Source organism: Dipodomys merriami, unplaced genomic scaffold (genome assembly GCF_024711535.1).
Source record: "Dipodomys merriami isolate MVZ:Mamm:240054 unplaced genomic scaffold, mDipMer1.0.p SCAF_509, whole genome shotgun sequence".
Taxonomy (NCBI): domain Eukaryota; kingdom Metazoa; phylum Chordata; class Mammalia; order Rodentia; family Heteromyidae; genus Dipodomys; species Dipodomys merriami.
Window position 1 is genome coordinate 76001 of NW_027206079.1, and position 22758 is coordinate 98758.

The following is a 22758-nucleotide window of genomic DNA, read 5'->3' on the forward strand; positions in this document are numbered from 1 at the left end:
AAGTCACTATTTCAAAGTAAATGTTCTCAAGATTCTCACTTTAGGCCTTGGGTATGATTGTTTTAACCCAGGCCTTGGTATGCTCATTTTTTAAAAACTTGTCTGTAAAAGGAAAGAAATATATATATATATCACCTGATGTGGAAGAAATAACTATTGTCAAAGCTCATAGAACTCATAAACTTTATAGACCACGATACAGACAATTTGCCCCATAAAAGTTAGAATGCGTTTGTGACTTTAACTAAGTATCAATATCTCACAATATGTGAATTTATGTAATCACTTAATCATAATAAAAAAATTGCTATTTAAAAAAACCTGTCTGTATCATTTGAAAAGCTTTTGTTCATTCTCCTCAATATTTCCACCATGGTGTGTTTCAAGCTAACCAACTCACAAAATTTCTAAAATTTAACTCTCAGCTCCTGCTGGGAGCACCAGCACACTGAAAATCTATGCAAGTTTTTTCTTTTTCTGGGGTACAGCTCAAACTGTTTGCTCAGTGCTAAAAACCACAAAACCCCCTCTCTTTCACATGACACCTATCATTTATATATAGAAATACACCAAAAGTCAGGAAGGTGCAAAAAGTTTATTAACTATGTTGGAGCAAAATATATCAGGAGTTACAGTGTCTGTGCACAATTTGTACCCTCCTACAAAAACAAAAAACAAAACAAAGACAACAGGCAATAAGATGCAGCAGGTAACAGTCTAATACTGTAGTCAAAGGAGCGAAGCCACCCCTTGCAGCAGTAATGTTTTGAGTTGTACTATTAAATAACAGCCTTGGTGGATCTTCTTACAGCGGCTCTTTAGAACCATAACGAGTGACACCGTTGAATGCTTACGATCAGAATTTTAGCCTCCATAATTTTTTTTAAAACACATGCAATCTGCCACCTTGAAGCACCAGTACTAGCAGAGAACTGAAGTGTTCTTCCGAGTGGCCTGAACTAACAGGCCAAAGGACAAACACAAAGTACAAGTTCACATTTTGTGAAAGAATTAAGAAATAATGCATAAAACTCATCAGGCACTATAGTCATAAGAACAGACTGGTGTAGTCAGAAAACATTTCTAAAAGGTCCCTTTTGAATTAGATTCTCTTTGTAGACAAGGCTGGTCTCTGAATGGTGCGATGTGAGCCCACAGACCAGCAAAAGAGGGGAGCAGTTAGGAGAACATAGCACCTTAGAACAGTTTGTCAAAAAAACAAAAAACACTTTTGTCTTCCTTCCATCCTTATAAAAGCAGGGGTCTACACATTTTGCTTTCCTTTGGAGAAAAAAAAAATCTAAACCTTGATGTAAAAGGTGAAGAGGGAAGCAGAGGGCAGCCTACAACTGGCAGGGATGTAACCATGATCCCTTAGAGCAGACTGAATTACCAGTTCACTCTCTCACCATGAAGGACTCTACTGTTCTTTTAAGAAAGAAAGGACTGGTTCAGATCATGTTTAAGCCTACAAAGTAGCACATCTGAGTGTTCACTGAGCACAACAGACCTGAAGTGGCCACAATTCAAGCTGAATAAGTCTTCATAACATATTTGCAAGGAAATTATAAGACCTAATCAAAACTGGTTCTTCATTTAATGGGATGTGACTTCTAACTGGGTTTCTCCCATCTCTCTCTCTTAGATAAATGAAACACACAAGATGTTTCCCTTGCAAGCTGCTGTGCACTCTCCAAGAGCCCAAATTATTTATTTCTTGTTCAAATTGTTTCCTTCTTTCTGTTGAGACAACAACATAATTAGCAAGTGGCCCAAAAGATTGTAAAGTATAAGCATTAGAAATGTCAACTGCCAATTTCCTTTTTTTTTTTTTTTTGTCAGCTCATGGAGCTTGAACTCAGCCTGGGCGCTGTCCCTCAGCTCTTCAGCTCATGGGGCTTGAATTCTGGGCCTGAGTGCTGTCCCTCAGCTCTTCAGCTCAAGGCTAGCGCTCTACCACTTGAGCCACAGCGCCCACTTCTGGCTTTTTCTGTTTGTGTGGTGCTGAGGAATCAAACCCAGGGCCTCATTCATGCGAGGCAAGTACTCTACCACTGAGCCACCTTCCTAGCCCCTCAACTGCCAATTTCTTCTGGTCTCTTCCACAGAACCTACACAGACGTAAAGCACACTGTCTAGCAACTAACCAGTCTCTAGTTTATGGACTAGATTAACCAAAGGGCCCAGGCCAAACCTATGAAATAGAATTAATGACTCAACATTCATAAAAATAAGATGGATTTGAAAAACAAATATGGAAACCTCCACCTAGGAAAGCACCATGGATAAAATGGACCATCTTTTTGGAAAAATGAAAGTGGAGGAAGGGATCATCTTTGCCTCTCCTGAGAAGTGAACCAGTCTATCACTCTACTAAGAGAACTGCTTGCATTTAACTGTCACTCCTTCCTAACACATCAGACATATGTCTTAGTGGCTTACAGAAAATCCAACATAAATTAATATTTGTATCAGGTTGCTGTAGAAGAATAGAGGAATGCAAGTATTGAGAGACTGGAGATGTACGTTTCACCTGACCTCACTTTCTCATCTCCAATATTATGCAAAACAACTTGCAAATACCATGGTTCACTCGAAACTAGTGCATTTCAAAAACTGAAAAAGATCTGAATAACAATATGTGAAAAAGTTTAATTATAAAGAACTACTAAAATATTCTATAAGTCCCCACGAAAAACCTCTTTAGCAGTTTCTTCTGGTCTCTAACCTGAAAAGTCATGAAGGAAACCACAAATTGGTCAGCTATAGGAAAATAAAGTAACTAAGATTACTTGGCTCAAACTGTAACCAGCAAGATGAAAGAAAAGACTTCCTCTATCTCACCATTCTTTTCTTTAACTTATAAATTAATGACACTTTATTTAATACTTTATTTATTTTTGCCAGTCCTGGGGCTTCTCAGGACCTGGGCACTGTTCCTGAGCTTCTTTTTGCTCAAGGCTAGCACTCTACTACTTTGAGCCACAGTGCCACTTCCAGCTTTTTCTGTTTATGTAGTACTGAAGAATCAAACCCAGGGCTTCATGCATGCTAGGCAAGCACTCTACCACTGATCCACATTCCCAGCTCCTATTTAATACTTTAAAGACCACAGTAAACTCCAATAAACTATCAACTCTAAGGAAATTAGGGTGATAGACTCCAAGTAACCCAAATACAATTGCTGGTGAAATCATTAAACCAAGTAGCATATGCTGAATACTAAAACTGAAAATGTTTGTGGAGCATGAAACAAAGGATAGAGCTATTCCCCAAAGCATCTTATCCAGCAGCATATTATCAGGAAGCTATGGCTCCACTTAGTTAAAAAAAATTATTTTGGCATTAGCAGCATGGCAAACGTTGAGGATTCTCCTTCAAATAACTGAAAAAAAAACATGTAATACATTCAAGAGTGAAGGTAAACCAAAAGTATCTTTCTATTCAGAAAAAGAATTTCTTCATTCAATCAGAGAACATAACATCAAAATGGAAAGTCATGAGTCTCTTCTGAAAGTTGTTGAGCAGTTTATAAATACAAAAGAACATTTTTTTTTCAATAAATAAATGGTCCCTAAAGTCTTTACTGATGACCTCCAGAATCCTCCATCACTGCTGCCGGGGCCAGCTCCACTCCTCTGAGAGGCGTTAGCGGCCAGGGCAATGGGACATCTTCTATCATTAGGAAATTCTTCTTACATTATGCATTTTCCTCAGTATGTCTCTTCATAGTCTGAATCCTGAGGGGAAGAACAGCAGCTTTGGTATTTATGTGAAATACAATGTCACAGTGAGAATTTAGGGAGAGGTTACATGTGTGGGAACCTGCGCTGGAATGACAACAGCAGGTGTGACTGACGACACACAAATGTGCATTCCCAGGGCAGCACAGAGAAGTATCCACTCTGCTTCTCTTCTCAACCCCGATGGAGTTTACTCCATTCAGAATACAAGTCCTCTATAAGGGTCTATGAAATCTGTATGCTGCCGGTTCTCTCTGGGTTCAATAAATTATATTCTTGTCTCTCCCTTCTTTCCTGCTACATGACCTTTTTGCTGTTCCTAGGACTATGCTGGCCCTGCCCCAGAGCTTTTGCACCTGCAATTTCCTCTTCTCAAAGTGCTCCTCTACAACAGCCACTGTCTTGCCATCCCCTTCTTTCAGGAGTTCATTCAAATATCATCCTACTGAGGGTGTCCCTAACCATTCTATTTTTTCCATTTCATTTTTTTTCTGTACCATTAAATATCACCCAATATACCATGTTTTTTCTTATTTAAAATTTTAGTCAGCATTTTAACCCTAATTATGAGTGACATTCCAGCTGGGTATCACAGGAGGAGAAAGAAATATTCAGGGGAAGAATATTAAGTAGAGGGAGTGAGCATGTAGGGGCCGCTCGTGGCGGGGCTCCCGGGGGCGGGCCGCGGGGGGGCCACACGCGGCGACATGGAGGAGGAGGGCAAGAAGGGCAAGAAGGTTTGAGTAGTTGATAACGAACATTTTAAGGAGACTGGAAAAACCATGTGGGACAAGCTACCATTAAAGTGGAAGATGGGTTTTAATAAAATGTATCCTTTTCAAATAAATGCTTTATAATATTCCAAAAAAAGAATATTAAGTAGTTCTTTGAGGTCAGAAATTTTTATTAGTTGTGTTCACCAATACTTCCTAGAATGGAGCACCTAGCACATGTCATACACTCAACAAATAAACCATGAGTGAGTTAGTACCAGAAATGGGAGTAATAGACACCCAAACATGAACTCATTTTGTGTTACTGAAACATTGAAACCCTGCAAAGTTGGTACTCCCTCTCCCCTGGACTGGCAATCATTTTCTCATCTTACCTATGATTGCATGGGAGTCAGAGAAACAGAGCCGCATGAGTAATCCAGCTGCACCACCTGCCAGTGCTGAGCCTGGCAGGAAGTGCAAAGGCGGCCCAGGTCTACCTCCAGCAATGATGGGTGTGTTCCACATTAGCTCACAGGTTGCTTTTGACCTGCTTCCAATTATACCACATCAGAGAGGCTTCCCCCAGCTTCCATCTCAGGACAGCCACACAAACCAATTAGTCAAAACAAGTTTTCAAAGAGGGGAGTGGGGGGGGGGGAAATACAGCTTTTTGAGATTTAAATCAAAGCTGGGTTCTTTTCTTGGTGATAAAGACATCAAGTTGCCTAAGAGGTTACATCACTCTGACTCCCTGGGAAATACGAAGGATTCGCAGAAAAGTTAAATTTGGGGTCCTGGGGCCAGTGAGTTGAAGGGCCACAGAATGAGTTCAGTGGCATTGACATTCCTTTTTCAGGACTTGTCTGCAGTCTTCTTTCCAACCTGAGAGCACTATATTATGCCCATGGGGCAGAACACAAAATCATGCTGTGTACTATGGATTCCTGGAGACCAAAATGCTTTTGGGAAAGAAAGTTCAAACCTTCCTTGGACCTACCTGAACATCCCTCATTGCCAGTGAGAGCAAAAGAATCCCTCCAGTAGGAAGAAAAGCAAGACATCCTTTAGTAAATGGGGGAGAAATGACAGACTTACCAGACACTCAGCACAACGGACACAAAGTCTTGACATGCACGCGTCTTCCTCATCCTGGTCAGTGCTGTGGAAAGAGCACAAACCAAATCCCAATTGCTGCTATCCTTAGTATTGGGGATCAGCTAAAAGTTCAAGTATTTGAAATCATACAAGTTTGATTTTAGATCCAGTTCTGCCGCTTTCTGGGTAACTGGACAAATCACTTCAACTCCAGGAGCCTGTTTCCTTATCTATAAAATGCAGATATGACCATATATCTTTAAGTATAGTTGTTAGAAGTACAAAATAAATACACATGAAACATGAATCCCAGTTCCTGGTATATAGTAACCACTCCATTAATAGCAACTAGTCATAAACATTCCACTCATTCAAAAAAGTACTGAGCACCAGTATTCTCAAGGCATTGTGCTAGGTTTTAGGGATTACAAAAGAAATAAAACCTGGTCTCTTAAAGAGCTTACACTTTCACAGGTGTCCAGGCCTACTATGAATTTAATAAGGATGGTATCATACATTGTGATAAATATTTTAGCAGAGTTATAAGCTTCTGTGGCAGCAAAGGGTAGGGAGTGACTGATTCTCTCTTCAGAACTCGGGGAGTATCAAGATAAGGGGTGTCCTAGCTGGATCTTACAAGATGAAAACTAGCCTCAGACAATGAAGAAAGGGAAATAGGACATTCCATGCAAGAGAACAGTCAGTAGGGGATAACAGTAAATAACAATAAATTTAAATATGTATATTTGTATATGCATATGTATATATACATATGACTACAGCATATATGTACACACATTGTGACTGTCATGTATCTATGAGGAAAAACAGTTCTCTCTAGCTAGATTGTAGGGTGAATGAGAACAAGTGGCAGAAAACAATGTGGAGAAGAGTGGGACCATAAAAGGTTTTAATATAGACTATGGTTAGGCACAGACACTAGTATTTTTACTTTATCATTTTGGGGCCAGAGATTCCTTGTAAGCACGTTCTTTCTCCAGGAAATAAATGAACACACATGCACACATGCACACACGCACACACACACACACACACACATACACACACACACACACACACACACACACACACACACACACACACACACACACACACACACACACACACACACACACACACACAGACTGAAGATTTTAGACCCTCTCAAGGTAATATCTTCCCTTCCCAGGCTAAGAACCTCTGATACAGACAGTGTAGAACTAATGGGTTTAATGTAGATATCTGTTGCTTATGTTTTTTAGATTTTTTTTTATGGAAAATACAGGATCATACCTATTCATTGGCAGAATGGAATTTAAAAAATGCTTTTGATAGCCTGGCACAGGTGACTCACACATGTTACTCAGGAGGCTGAGATCTGAGGATCACAGTTTGAAGCCAGCCCAGGCAGGAAAGTCTATGAGACTTATCTCCAATAAACTACTCAGAAAAAGCTGGAAGTGGTGGTGTGACTCAGGGACAGAATCCAGGCCCTGAGTTCAAGCCCAAGGACCAGCAAAAAAGAAAAAAAATGCTTTTGATAACTATAAAGCAGATGACCAAGAATAGTTCTGGTTTATTTAAATTATCTTGCCCTTCATAGCTATTCTTTTTATGAATTTTTCTGTACCAGTCCTAGGGCTTCAAGTCAGAGTTTGGGTGCTATCCCTGAGCATTTTGCTCATGACTTTTTTTGAGATTTATTAGAGATAGAATTCTATAGACCTTCCTGCCCAGGCTGGCTTTGAAATGCAATCCTCAGATCTCAGACTCCTGAGTGGCTAGGATTATAGGTATGAGCCACCAGCACAAATCTATAGCTCTTCTTAAAGCCTCCTTTACTTCTCATGCATTTTCTGTCATATGATGTCAACTCAGTGGAAAGGGGGGGGGGAACTGACTTAGAATTTTCTTTTAATTTTGAAATAATAAGCGACATACTTCAAAGATAATAAGATACATACTTCAGAACTGTAGCAATGTCCAATCTTCTTACTAAAGCAGAGGTCTAGGACCAAACTGCCAACCCCTTCACTCTCTCCAAATCAATAGCCACATGTTTCCCATTCAAGCTTCCTTCTGGAAGTCCTCAGCAGGAGTATTCCATTTGAAAGGAAATTTCCCCAGAACTAATCTCAATCAGAGACAGATGTGTGTGGTGAATATGGAAGTCTGGGTGTGGCCCACAAAGCAAGGCTCTAACAAGAAATGTGCTGACCACTACGACTCTAGCAGGACTTACTCATCTGAAACTTCAATGGAAGACTTCTTCTTATAGCCAGACTTGCTCCTCTTCTTCATCCCTGCAGCCTTCCTCGACATTCTCACAAGCAGCAGAACAATAACTACTGCTGAGGGAATGAACACAAGAATAGAAAGAAGGGCCACAGAGGACAGCATGGTACCAAAACCTGGTTGGGGGGAAGGGGGACACAGAAACAAAGGTAAAAAGAAGGTATGTCATCATGCTTGCTTTCACATGAAGTAAGTTCTACTTAGCTCTTATACTTCTGATTACAAAAGGAACAAATTCTTTGTAGAAAAGGTAAAATACACTAAAAGTGTACTGAAAGATACAAATGTACCCCTAATTCCACTACATAGATAACAGATTGATATTTGTCAATTCAAGGAGTACAAGAGTGCATATCGGGATAGACTGTCTATAATTATATACTAGTTTAACATGTGTACTTAACATATGATAAATATATTTCCATGTCATTAAAACCTCCTTTCAGATATGATGTTTAAGAGCGGTATTCTACAATAGTGAATAATTTATTAAATCAATTCTCTAATGGATATTCAAGTTGTTTCAATTTTTGTGAATCTGTAAGACATATTAAGACAACCATACTTATACATAAAGCTTTGTATGTAGCTCTTTTACCTTAAGATAAATATTTTAAAGGGATTTTACCGAATCAAAGGGCATATGATTTAAAGTAATATGACTCCTACTACCAACCTACCCTTCAGAAAACTAATATTCATTTCTATTCTTTTTTTTTTTTTTTTGGGTCCGGTCGTGGGGCCTGAACTCTGGGCCTGGGCGCTATCCCTCAGCTCTTCAGCTCAAGGCTAGCGCTCTACCACTTGAGCCACAGCGCCACTTCCGGCTTTTTTTTCTTTTTTTTTTTTTTGCTTATGTGGTGCTGAGGAATCAAACCCAGGGCCTCAGGCATGCAAGGCAAGCGCTCTACCACTGAGCCACCTTCCCAGCCCCAATTCATTTCTATTCTTGCCAGAAGAATGACTGTGCCACATCTTTGACCCCTATGAGTATTGTCAAAAGAGATGAAGAAAAAATGATCAAGATACAACAAAACTAACAGGATTTAAGAAACAAAGAACTCCCACTCATCTGGTCGAACCACTACTAAATATCCCCATGCTGCTGATCACATGTATGGTGTATATGTGTACACCGTTAAATGTTATAGACTGTGATAGACAATTTGCTCCAGGAAAGTTAGAATGAACTTGTGACTTGACTTTAAATGAGCATCATTATTCCACAATACTGTGAAATTCGGGAAATTATGTAATCACTTAATCACAATTAAAAAAAAAAAAAACCTCGGGGAAGGTAGGGAGGGAAGGGATGGTAGGAGGAAAACAATGGAGGGGGTAACAATGCTCAATAGGAAGTGTACTCATTACCTGACTCATGTAACTGTAACCCTCTGTATAGTATCTCTACAATAAAAAATAAAAAAGTATTTAAAAAAAGAAAAAAAGATCAAGAAAGATAGAAGAAAAGAGGAAAGAGGGAGGAAGAGAGGAAAGAAAATATAGGAAAAGAAGAAAGAGAAGAAAGATGAAAAGAAAGAAGGAAAGAAGGGAGGAAGGGAGGAAGGAAGGGTTTGGAAGGGAGGAAGGAAAGAAATGATTCATAATATACCTCTAAGTCTTTGGTTCAAATTCAATTACGAGGTAAAATGACCACTTAATAGTTACCAGGAAGAAACACAAAAAATAATAACAACAAAATAATTTCCAACTTCCTTTCTTCCTGTTTTACACAGCATAAGAGAAGTATACTACCTCTCAGCATCAGAGGGAACAACCTTTCAAGCCATAGACAAGAAAACTCTCATAAGTGAGAGGATGCATTTATTAGGAAAAGTGGAATGACATCTATTTCAGAGACCTTTGGTCAACTGAAATTAAAATGAAAAGGGGATAAAGGAGAAAGAAATGATAACACTATTTGAAGATAACATTTAGTTTTCAAACTTTATCCTTCAAGAGACTATCAGCATGTCAGAAAAAAAAAATCATTTGACACAAAGATCCAATGACTCAACTAGGGCACAAACCCAAATGGCTCTTCCAAGGAGCCCTCCAGGCAGCGCCAGGGCAGTCAGCACAGAAGCAGCCTAGCCTAGTGGCAATGGGCTTACCTCTTTCTGTGATTGTTAGTTCCGTCAGAGGGATGTTATGGTGCACATCTGGGGGATTCTTCACAGCACAGCTGAATGTCCCATTGTCCTTCAGAGTAGGGTTGCTTATGCTTATGGATGCATCCCCTTTGTATACATTTCCAGCCCAGGAGATCCGATCCCGAAAAGTGCCTGCTGTGGTTGGGTACTGGAAAGACTGATAGTGAAAAATCTAAGAAAGCAACACCAAGAGAGGAAAAGTTACTTTAGAAAATATAATGCAATATAAACCTAAGCAGGTCTAAAGTAATAAACAACTGTGCTGAGGGTTGTTAGGTTTGAGAGTTGGGGCGGGGCGGGGGGGGGGGGGATGTTTTGTTTTTTAACCTCCATTCTTCAAGTAGAAAGACACATTAGTAAAAGTGATCAGAAAGCCAGGTATGGTGAGGTACACCAGTAATTTCAGCACTTGGGTGGAGTGGGGGTAAGACAGGAAGACCACAAGCTTGAGACCAGCCTGGACTACAAAGCAAACCACTGTCACAAAAACAAAAACAAAACAAAGAAAAAACCTGATCAGGGATAGGACTGGTGAGAGAATCAAGGATTCTTTTGTGTGTGCGTGCACTGTTCCTAAGGCTTGAACTCAAGGTCTAGGTGTTGTCCCTGAGCTTTGTGTTCAAGGCTAGCACCCTACCACTTGAGCCAGAGCTCTGCTTCTGTGTGTGTGTGTGTGTGTGTGTGTGTGTGTGTGTGTGTGTGTGTGTGTGTGTGTGTGTGTGTGTGTGTGTGTGTGTGTGTGTGTGTGTGTGTGTGTGTGTGTGTGTGTGTGTGTGTGTGTATGCACACAGGTGTATTTAACTGGAGATAAGAGTCTCATGGATTTTCCTGCCCATGCTGGCTTTGAACCATGATCCTTAGATCTTGACCTCCTAAGAAGCAAGGATTATAGATATGAGCCACTGGCACCCAAAATAATCCAAGGATTATTATCTGGCATCTCTTCTCAATTCTCCCTTACACTCTGAAATAACATCTGCCAACCAGGAGCAATTTTGCTCTCCTGAAACTATGTGGCAGATTTTTTTTCCATTTATTTTTAATTGCATATTTATAGAATACAATATGATTTATTTTGAAGTACTGGGAACTGAACCCAGGGCCTTACACTTCAGCTTTATTTGTTCATTTGCTTACTTATTTTTTTTTTTTTTTTTTTTGTCGGTCGTGGGGCTTGAACTCTGGGCCTGGGCGCTGTCCCTCAGCTCTTCAGCTCAAGGCGAGCGCTCTACCACTTGAGCTACAGCGCCACTTCCGGTTTTCTGGTGGTTTATTGGAGATAGGAGTCTCACGGTCTCTCCTTGCCCGGGCTGGCTTTGAACCGCGATCCTCAGATCTCAGCCTCCTGAGTAGCTAGGATTACAGGCGTGAGCCACCAGCGCCCGGCTTTGCTTACTTATTTAGAGGCACCTCCACACTATTTCTCAAAATGGCTGGACTAACTTACATTTGCTCCAACGGTACACCAGGTTCCCTTTTCTCCAATCCTTGTTATAATTTCTCCTTTTTATAATAGCCTTCTGCAAGTGGAATTGATACTTCTTGTTGACTAGAAATATTGTCTTGCATACACTTGTTGACAATTAATAGTTCTTTAGGGAAATATCTGCTCAGCTCCTTTGCTATTGAATTAGAGACATTTTTGGTGTCACAACTGACTTGGTAGAGGCCAAGGATGCTGCTGAACTTCCCACAAGGCATAAAACAGCCCACCACAAAGACCATCTGACTATAAATGTAAACAGGTCAAAGGTGAGAGAACCTTTGCTCCAAAGTAACATCTTCTATTCATATAGCACTTTACAGTTTTCAAATAACGTCCCCATATTTACTCACTCATAACACTAAGTTGTACAAAGTAGGTATAACTACTTAAAGGGAAATGAGACCCAAAACACAAACTTAAGTGAGTAAAGCTGGGCATGGTGGTTCATGCCAATAATCACATCCCTCAGGAGAATGAGGCAGGCCTGGGCTCTGCAGCAAGTTTAAGGTTAGCCTGAGATACACAGTAAGGCACTGTCTCAAAAAAAATGTTTTTTAATTATTCCAAGGTACACAACTGGTATGTGACAAAGGGGAAATTTTTGTTTATTCTCAAAATCATTAGAAGGGAAAAATATAATCTAGCCCCCCTCAAGTTATCTATCCTGCCAGTTAATACTCAATGACTGTATGTCAAATTAGAACAATGCTGCTTCACACTTCAACAAAAACACCTAAATGTACCTGGAGATGGACCAGGCAGGTAGCTACAAAATAACACAATTTAGCTGAGCGCCGGTGGCTCATGCCTGTCATCCTAGCTACTCAGGAGGCTGAGATCTGAGGATCACGGTTCAAAGCCAGCCCAGGCAGGAAAGTCCGTGAGACTCGTATCTCCAATAAACCACTAGAAAACCGGAAGTGGCACTGTGGCTCAAGCAGTAGAGTACTCGCCTTGAGCTAAAGAACTGAGGGACAGTGCCCAAGCAAGCCCAGAGTTCAAGCCCCATAGCCAAAAAAAAAAAACAAAAAAACAAAAAAAAAAAAAACACAATTTTTCTTTATTATGCAAGATCCAAGGCGTCTCTCTCTTTGTTTACTTGGTACATTCTCTCTTATGAAACCAACATTTCTAGCCACTGAATTGCCCAATTTGAAGAACTGTTTTACAGAAAAGATGCTGAATCACTGACTGGTTAATTATCTCATGCATTCACTCAACAAATATTTAGTGCACACCTACTATGTTTTAGGTACTGTGTTGAGCAAAAGGATATATAGGAGCCACACAGTCATAGGCCCTACTCTCATGGAGTTTACATTCTCGTACTAAATAATGATACTAAGAAACAGTATGTGTGATGAGGCCTACTTGTTGATTAGCAGCATCAGGATAAAAGAATTTAAAAGGTTGGAAACTCATAATTGACAAAAGGCATACTACTCATCTCCTAGATTAATTTAGCCCATAAATTCCATGGTAAATTGTTGATATTCACACCCTTGCAATTGATTTATCTGCTAGAATCCTGACTAACCAGGTAACTGGAACCTTACATCATGACTTTAAAGAGCCTTTCTGGTGAGTTTGCTGATTTTCTGACCAGGCTCAGAGGACAGTATTATTAGAGAACTACTATTTACATGCAAAGTGTGTGTGTGTGTGTGTGTGTGTGTGTGTGTGTGTGTGTGTGTGAGTGTGAGTGTGTGTGTGTGTGTGTGTGTGTCAGAGAGAGAGAGAGAGAGAATACATCCCCTGCTCCTATGAGTGTATAGGCACAAAGCCTCACTCTTGCTCAGCTTGCTTCCTTGGCTTCCTTGCTTGACTGGCATTCTACCATTTGGGCCATTCCTCCAGTCTGGCTTTTTGCTAGTTATTTTTATTTTTGGTGCCAATCCTGGGGTTTGAAGGCCTGGGCACTGTTCCTGAGCTTCTTTTGTTCAAGGCTAGCACTCTACCACTTGAGCCACACTCCACTTCCACCTTTTTTGGTAGTTTTATTGGAGGCACTAGTCTCATGGACTTTCTTGCCTGGGCTGGGTTTTTTTTTGGGGGGGTCCAGTTGTGGGGCCTTGAACTCTGGGCCTGGGCACTGTCCCTCAGCTCTTCAGCTCAAGGCTAGCACTCTACCACTTGAGCCACAGCGCCACTTCTGGCTTTTTTGCTTATGTGGTGCTGAGGAATCGAACCCAGGGCCTCAGGCATGCAAGGCAAGCGCTCTACCACTGAGCCACCTTCCCAGCCCCAGCCTGGGCTGGTTTTGAACCACAATCCTGAATATTAAGTAGCTAGGATTATAGGTGGCTGGTTGTTCTTAAGTCTAGCAGTTTTGGTGTCTAACTTGCCACTACACACTATCCCCTGGATCTCAGCCTGCTGAGTAGCTGAATAGCTAAGATTACAGGAACCAGTAGCACCAGGTTGTATGTAGGATTTGTAACCTAAAAAGCTCCCCAGTGTTTGTTCTGTCCTACTTTTGGCTAAGGAAACACAGCTAAATAAGGTCAGCCATAGTTTCCTAACTACTCAGAATAAAGCAAACTATTTTAAATCTGCAAAAATAGGAAACATAACTACAGCCTCACATCCTTCACTACAGTCACCTACCTTGCACCAATTTAATGGCCCCTAAAACAGAATTGAAAGGTCAGACACTAAAGTGAAAGAGATTTTTTTCCCAGAAAAGGAAAAGAAAATAAATTAATTGACTACTTTCAAAAATTCAATCTTACATATGGCTTTGACATTCACATTCTTGGATGGCATCTGTCCTGAACTAAGGAAAATACTGCTGGAGTCATAAGGAAAAAGGGTTGTTTGTTTTTGGTTTGGGTTTTCTTTTGTTCTGCTTTTTGGTACTAGTTCTGGGGCTTGAACTTAGGGCCTAGACTCTGTTCTTGAGCTTCTGTGCTCAAGGCCAGCACTCTGGCCACAGCCACAGCTGCACTTGTGGCTTTATTTTTTGGTAGTTAATTGGGGGTAAGTTTCATGAGCTTTCCTGCCTGGGCTGGCTTCAACTCAGGATTCTCAGATCTCAGCCTCCTGAGTAGCTAGGATTTACAAGCATGAGCCATTGGCATGCAGCAAAGGTCTTGTTCTTTTTTTTTTTCATATAGCATTGTAACCTTCAATTCAACAAACACTAACATTTAAACCATAAATGTGTTTTGTATGTGTGACTAAAGTATATTGTTTCTAACACTGCAAGATTATCTGTACTAACATCTGTAACCAACACAAAGTACTCCTATTTCCTTTAAAGGCAGCTGTATAAATCACTGCAGATGTTTACATGCTGGGAGAAGCAGCCAAGGTAAATCTGCAGAGCATAGATAATACAAACAGATACACCCACTGAGACAACTTTCAATGACAGATTATGAGCACTTTTAAGAGAAAGGATGAGGTGGGCTCTGGTGGCTCATGCCTGTAAACCTAGCTTACTCAGGAGGCTGAGATCTGAGGATCAATGTTCAAAGCCAGCCCAGGCAGGAAAGTCCATGAGACTCATGTCCAAATTAACCACGAAAAACTGGAATTGGGGCTTGTGGCTCAAAGTGGTAGAGCCCTAGTCTTGAGTAGAAAAGTTAAGAGACAGAGCCCAGGCCCTGAGTTTAAGCCTCACAATTGACCAAAAAGAAAAAAGAAAAGAAAAGAAAAAGAATGTCTGTGATTGGTACCTATAGAAGTTTTTCTAGCTAACAGTATTAGAGATATCCTTTTTAGTACATCAAATCTAAAGATGAATCTGTAACACCATGCAAAAGGAAACAACAAGGGGGAAACAAAAATAAACCACAGTTCCTTTATGCTTTTGACAATTTTCTTTCCTGCAGGTTATATGAAAAAATATTTATTTAGTTAGTTAGTTAATTAGCTAGTTAGTTGGTTGGTGATAGGGTTTGAACTCGGGGCTTGGGTTCTGTCCCTGAGCTTTTCTGCTCAATGCTCGCACTCTACCACTTTGAGCCACAATTCCACTTCCTACCTTCTGATGGTTAACTAGGGATAAGAATCTCACAGACTTTCCTGCCTGCTTCAAACCAGGATGCTCAGATCTCAGCTAGGATTACAGGCATGAGCAGCCAGCTCCTGGCACATATGTCAGATTCTTATAGGGAAGAATAAAAAAGGCCGAGTGGTCAAATGAATGTCACACAGGGAAGAAGCTCATATTCTTCCATAGAAGCTCATCTGTTCAAAGGCAGTACCATGTGGGCCTATGACTTGCAATACAAGTATTCCCAAACTATAGAACCAGAGGACGGGGCTGGGGATGTAGCTTAGTGGTAGAGTGCTTGCCTAGCATGCATGAAGCCCTGAGTTTGATTACTCAGTAGCACATAAACAGAAAAAGCTGGAAGTGGTGCTGTAGCTCAAGCGGTAGAGCGCTTGCCTTGAGCAAAAGAAGCTCAGGACAGTTCCCAGGCCCTGAGTTCAAGCTCCAGCACTGGCAAAACAAAAACAAAACCAAAACAAAACCAAAACAGAGGACTCATGGAAATACTCTGCAGTTACTTACAGATTCTGTGCGACTGCTGCTGGGAGGACGGTACGTCCAGTCTATGGTCAGTTTGTCAGTGACATCTGAAGATGACTTGAAGGTACATCTCAACTTGACCTTTTCTCCAACATAACCTCGGATGTGGGCATCTGCACTAATCTCCAAGGAAAGCACAGTATGCATACCTAATCAAAGCAAGCCCAAACACTTAAAATGTGTTGATTCCAGGGAGACATGCAGGTCTGGGTAAAGAATATAGACATGCTGGTTATCATGTTTAGCGCCTTCACCAAAAAGCCAGGGTGATCAATCTCCTCTCAGGCAAGCCCACAAGGAACAAGGGGCTGATACTGGCAGCGATCCAGGGTAGCGCTTTTATCACTTTGCCATCTTAAATCACAGACTGAACATGCGGTAAAAACTGAAAATCTAGTCATACCAGCATTTTTTCAGGCTCAGGCTTGTAGCTAAATGAAGTACAAAGAAGCAGGCTCCCCACAGAGGCCTAATGCCAACAATGCCCATTGCTTACTTTCACCTCTGTCCCAGACTCCCATATGCTCCAGGAATATGGCAGCATTTGCAGGTCTAAGCAACTGAGCCCAAGTACAACGGGGCCGCAGCATAGAGCACCAGCAAAGTAAAAATAGAACACATAAATTACAGAATTTTAAAAAACTGGTCTAAGGTTTATCTATTTTTCTCCCTTTCTTAAAGGTGGTAAACTAGAGCCGGGCGCTAGTGGCTCAAGCCTGTAAACCTAGCTGCTTAGGAGGCTGAGATCTGAGGATCACAGTTCAAAGCCAGCTTGGGAAGGAAAGTCCGTGAGACTCTTATCTCCAATAAAAACCACTAGAAAATTGGAAGTGGCACTGTGACCTCAAGTGGTAGAGCGTGCCGCCTTGAGCTGAAGAGAGCAGGGACAGTGCCCAAGCCCAGAGTTCAACCCCCATGACCGACCAAAAAAAAAAAAAAAAGTAAACTAGAGAGGAAAAGAACCAAAAATTGAATGTTCTCTACATTGTAAAAATCTGATTATCATCTTCAAACCCTCCAGACAATGGTCTTTACAAACCATTCATGTCCAATACTCCATTGTCCCCAAAAGTTGACATTTTTTCCCTGAACAATCCCTTCTGCTTTCAGAAAACAGTTAATAGATACTTGTTTTCAACCAGGAGTCATATTTCAAAATTTTAAGTTGCTAGCAATTTGTATTTTCTACTTCCTTATCCACCTCAGTAAGTAACCATTCTTCTGGTCACCAAAAGCAAACAGAACATCAAGATTTCAGAAAACAGCAAAACCACATCCTGTTCTGGAAAAACAAAAAAAACATAAAACACTCCTCCCTCTGGTAGAGGCAGGATGGTGTAGTGATTGAGCATACAAACAACAAAGCCAGTGGGCCCAGGTTCAACTCCCAGCCCTCCCTATTACTTACTGGCTCTGCAGCCTTAACAAGTCAATTCTTCAGCCTCTCATCTTTATGAGAATATAATGCTTACCCCAGAAGGTTGGTGTGAGGATTAAATGGTAAGTACAACACTGGAAGCGTACCAAAACCAATGTGCACATCATCATCATCATCATCATCATCATCATCATCATCATCATCATCATCACTACCATCATTTGCTCTTCCAACCTTTCCTACCACAGTTCTCAGTCATTAATTTTACAGACTACCTTTGTCTACCTTAAATCATTTTTCTCACTCTTCTCTAGACAATCTAGTCTGGGCACATTCCTTCTAAAAGACCAAGACTAAGTTCACTAATAAGAACTTCAGTTAAGAACTTGCCCCCTCCAGCCAGGCACCGGTGGCTCACACCTGTAATCCTAGCTACTCAGGAAGCTGAGATCTGAGGATCTCCATTCAAAGCCAGCCTGGGCAGGAAAGTCCATGAAACTCTTATCTCCAATAAACCACCAGAAAACTGGAAGTGGCGCTGTAGCTCAAGTGGTAGAGCACTTAGCCTTGAGCTGAAGAGCTGAGGGACAGCGCCCAGGCCCAGAGTTCAAGCCCCATGACCGACCAAAAAAAAAAAATTAGTAGTACATGCTTAACATGGCACCTAGAATATTTTAATACTAGTTCTCATTATTAAAATAAATACTATACATATCCAAAACCCTTCAATAATTCCCTATTGGCCAATTAAATAAAATTCAAAGTGTAGCAATCTGGCCTCAAACTTCTCACTCTACCACCTATCCATCTCATCCCTTTCACCAAGCCTGGAACGTTCAGTCATTTCCCAAATGTCCCAGTACTTTTGTGTCTTCTCTAGAAGATGCTCTATACCCCACCCCCCCACTCCTGCCTGAGTTGTTTCCCACCTTATCACACCTCCAGTATCACACACCTTTGAAATGTAGTCAAATACCAGTCATTTTGGGGATGCCTTCCCAGATTCCCTGATGAAATTGATCATCCTTTCTTTAATGTTCCTCTGACAGTTAATCTGTAACAATACTGAAGCACAAATGCTACAGGTTCAGTTTACAAAGGCATGAAATGAAATGCCTCCAGGATAAAAATCCAGAGCCAAGGGAGCAGGCAGAGAGCCTCAAAGTAGTGGTGAATTACCACAAATTCTAGTACAGAAAAAGCAAAAGTACTTATTAGTCTCATACCTACTCCCTATGACCTTTACAGTATTTTCAACACTTTTGGGTGGTTTTATTCATTGGTCTCTTTGTTTGGCAGTGTTGAAGATTGAACCCTATATGCATAGCAAGGGCTCTCCCACTAAGCTATAACCCCACCCCTATTTTTTAACACTCTTAAATTCCCCATGTTTCTATCTTTCCACTATGTCCATCCAGAAAGGCTCAGCTTGGTAACCACTTTCTAGATTGAGCTTTGTATACTTTTGAAGGAGGAAAAAAAAAAAATCACACAATTGCACTGAAAGTTACATTAGGGAAAGCAAGATGTCAAGAATGATTCCCAGGTTTCTGACTTGCTAATGACATTCACACAGAGAGGAAAAGCCAGAAAAGTACCAGGTGTGGCAAGAAACATCACTTTTTTTTTTATCTTCAAGATAACTAAGGGAAAATGTCAAAGAACAGCTGGTTTAGGGTAAGGGTAAAAGTCAGCAGTCTTATGGCCCATGAGCCAAATGGAAGCAAATGGCTTTCACGAGAGGAAAACAAACTAAAGGTAAATGGCAACACACCCTACTCCCAGCTCACCTGATAAACAGCTAAAAAGATTTTCAACACGTTTATGTAAACAAAGCTTTACTATGTCTTATTCATTTTTTAGTTGTCCATGCTCCTTTTGCATGTTTCACAGAACTGAGCAGCTGCTACACACACATACACACAAACACACATTAGCTACACACATGAAAAAAGTAAAAAGTGTAAGATTTGATGGAATCTCTGGTGTATCATTTCTACATACTTCTACAATTCACACAGGAGGACCAGTGTTATAGATTTAAATACGCTAATAAGTGAAGCTCTATTTTTGAAAAGGGAAGCAAATAAACACTGCTGTGAAGCCAAAGTTTACTGCCTGACAGATTCAAAAGATAAAACATAAACACATACACAGAAGAAATTCTGGAAACATGCTAAATGAAATGTGCCAGTCATAAAAGAGCACATTGTAATGGTTCCCTATATGTTAAATGCCCAGAATAGTAAGTAAATAATATAAAGCAAATTGGTGGTTCCCAGGGCTCAGAGGTGGAAATAGGTATGGGATTTGAATTGTACATCCAAATGAGTCAATTGTCCAGCATGTAATTTATATCACTAAACCTGTTATTTTTGAAGAATATATATTCAACAAGTACAAGATCACAAAATTAACATTTAATGTTTCAATTATTTAATCTGCTGGCTTTTTATTTTTTGGCCAGTTGTGGGGCTTGAACTCAGGGCCTGGGCGCTGTCTGTCAGCCCTTCAGCTCAAGGCCAGTTCTCTACCACTTGAGCCACAGTGTCACTTCATTTTCTAGTGGTTTATTGGAGAAAAGAGTCTCATACTTTCTTGCCTGGGCTGGCTTTGAACTGCAATCTTCAGATGTCAGCCTCCTGAGTAGCTAGCATTGCAGGTGTGAGCCACCAGTGCTGGCGTTGTCAGGAGTTCTTCAACATGAAACGGCTTTAAGAAAAACTCATCAGGGCTGGGAAGGTGGCTCAGTGGTGGAGTGCTTGTCTTGCATGCATGAGGCCCTGGATTGGTTCCTGAGCACCACATAAGCAAAAAAAAAAAAAAAAAAAAAGCCAGAAGTGGCGCTGTGGCTCAAGTGGTAGAGCTCTAGCCTTGCATTCATGAAGCCCTGGATTGGTTCTTGAGCACCACATAAGCAAAAAAAAAAAAAAAAAAAAAAAGGCCGGAAGTGGCGCTGTGGCGCAAGTGGTAGAGTGCTAGCCTTGAGCTGAAGAGCTGAGGGACAGCGCCCAGGCCCAGGGTTCAGGCGCCAGGTCCAGACCCCACCACCCCCACCCCCACCCCCGAAAAAAAAAGAAAAACTCATCATGCTAGGGATATATCTCAGCGGTAGCAAGTTTGCCAGCATGTGTAAGGTTCTGGATTTGATCCCCAGCATCACAAAAGTAATTATAAAATGCAATTTTATTATGATGGTTGCTATATTTTTAGTAATTACTGTTCCCCCAAGACGGGGAGGATAGCTTGACAGTAGAGCAATATTTACCTCAGTTTACACAGACAGACAGACAGACAGACTGAGAAGGAAACATCTGTAAGCTCTGGATTTTTTTTCTGGGACAATAATTGAACTTTTATTTTCAGTGTCTGTGAGAGGGGGGGTTATATGAAATGACAGTAGGCTGGGCCTGAAAACTGGATTGCAAAAGAATTTAGCTGAAAAACTGGACACTTATGACACAGGCAGCTGGGTGGAATCAGGGAGTGTGCTGACAGCATATTAGTCACCAGATAAATAAAAACTTCCTAGCCTTACCTGTTGAGTTGAGAACACCTGAATTTTATTTATTTATTTATTTTTCTCGGCTGTAGGGCTTGAACTCGGGGCCTGCACACTGTTCCTGAGCTTTTGTGCTCAAGGCTAGCGCGCTACCGGTTTGGGGGACAGCTCCACTCCTGATTTTCTGGTGGCTAATTGAAGATGAGTCTCACAGACTTTCCTGCCTAGGCTAGCTTTGCACGGGGATTCTCCGCTCGCTCCTTTCAGAAATCCCCGTCACTTACAGGGAAATTTTATGAAGTTAACAATTTACTCTAATGCTAACCATACCACCGATTTCCTAAGGACACGCATACACAATCCAGGAAATAATTGCACCCTAAACCGAAGGCGATCGGATTGAAACTTACGCCATCTGAAAATGGCATGAAAGCAAACATGCCCAATTTTTACACCATCGGGCCGTCAGCTCTGTACCTGTGGCACTAAAGGGTCAATTTAAAAACATCCTTTTTTATATCTTAAAAAAAGGTGAATGCCAAGGGGGTTGCTTTTCGTGGACCATACGGTCCTGTGCGCTTGTGCGGTGAAGTCCACAGCTCCCTCACAATGCCCACACACCGCGGGACGGAGGCCGGCTGCAGTGACTGACTAGGGCTGCCCTTCTCCTCTTCCTAAGCAGGGTCGGGCTGGAGGTCGGCCCTAGAGCGACAAAGCCTAGCAACACAAGGGAAATAAAGACAACGAACGCCCGAGCAAACCCACGGCGGACAACCAGGGTCGGGCGTCCGGCCGGACCCCGCCGGGCGCCGCGGCGGGCGCGCCGGGCCCTGACTACAATTCCGGGCCGAGCCACCCGCGGCCCGGCCGCCCAGGCGCCTGGGGAAGCGCCGACTCCGCTCGGCTCGCGGCGAGCACCCTTCCTTCCGTCTGCCCTGCGTCCGCTCTCCCTCCCGCCCGCCCTCCCGCTCCTTCCTTCCGTCCTTCCGTCCACTCTTCCTTCCCAGAAGCCGAGCGGGGGCTTTCCGCGGACCCCCCACACACACCCGGAACCGGAAGAGCGACCATCTTCCGGACCCCCCCCGACCGGAAGTGGGGCGGCCCGCGAGCGCACTCACCCCGGAGGAGTAGGACGCCCATGAGGGCAGAGAAGGCGCAGCCCCGGCCTCCAGCGGCTCGGCTCGGCGGCATCCCGGCTGCTCCTCAGGTACCTGCACACCTTGTTTACCGCTCGCTCGCAGGTGGGCCCCACGCACACTGGTGGCGCCGGAAGTGACGTCAGGGAGCGAGGCTGAGGGAACACCTAAAATGGCTCCTTCCCAAAATCTTTCCCTGGTTTCCCTGGCCCGTGCTTTGGACCTGCCTGCTGGCTTTTGCTTAACACTGAAGGAGGCCACAGACTCTGGGGAAGCTTGTGCTTTTACCTGTAGTAATATTCTAATTTTGATCCTGACTCTTACAGATCATTTAATTGAACCCTCAAAAACCCCATAAATGTAGAGTTCATAGAGATCTCAGTACATACTGGATCAGTCAATAGATCAATATGTATTGGGCCTAATACATGTTTTTGTGACTCATGTTTCTTTGGTTCCTTTCCTTTTAAATGTTGCAAATACAGTGTCCAAAATTAGGTGTTTACTAAATTACTGTTGACAGTGATGATGGTTCAAGTTCTTACAGCACGTATTAAGATGTAAAGGTAGTGGGGTTTGTGTTGCAGTTTTACATTTTTTCAACTGCCAGCCCTTTACTACACTTGAAAGTAGTTAACCTCTCTTAACAGAAATGCAAGAATAGCAGATACAATCGTTGGTACCGTTCAGGAATCCTCAAACTTGCCAGGCGTG

At 41.9% G+C, this 22758-nt stretch overlaps 1 protein-coding gene across 1 annotated transcript; it reads right to left on the minus strand.

Moving 5' to 3' along the window:
* Positions 1-576: 576 nt before the first annotated feature.
* LOC138810764 (myelin protein zero-like protein 3) lies at positions 577-22153 on the minus strand. Its single transcript, XM_069997969.1, has 6 exons — positions 22027-22153; positions 16011-16177; positions 9964-10174; positions 7797-7965; positions 5555-5618; positions 577-3740 (listed from the first exon to the last, which is right to left on the minus strand). Exons 1-6 carry the CDS (start codon positions 22097-22099, stop codon positions 3714-3716), a joined length of 711 nt encoding a protein of 236 aa, XP_069854070.1. The 5' UTR covers positions 22100-22153; the 3' UTR covers positions 577-3713.
* Positions 22154-22758: the final 605 nt, after the last annotated feature.

What these genes read in the sequence shown, in the direction of transcription:
- LOC138810764 (XM_069997969.1), bottom strand. Translation starts at nt 22,099, where the DNA reads ATGCCGCCGAGCCGAGCCGCTGGAGGCCGGGGCTGCGCCTTCTCTGCC. An exon ending in GGGCGTCCTACTCCTCCGGG is followed by an intron (nt 16,178 to 22,026) that starts GTGAGTGCGCTC and finishes TGCTTTGATTAG; the next exon opens with GTATGCATACTGTGCTTTCC. An exon ending in GCAGCAGTCGCACAGAATCT is followed by an intron (nt 10,175 to 16,010) that starts GTAAGTAACTGC and finishes TTGCTTTCTTAG; the next exon opens with ATTTTTCACTATCAGTCTTT.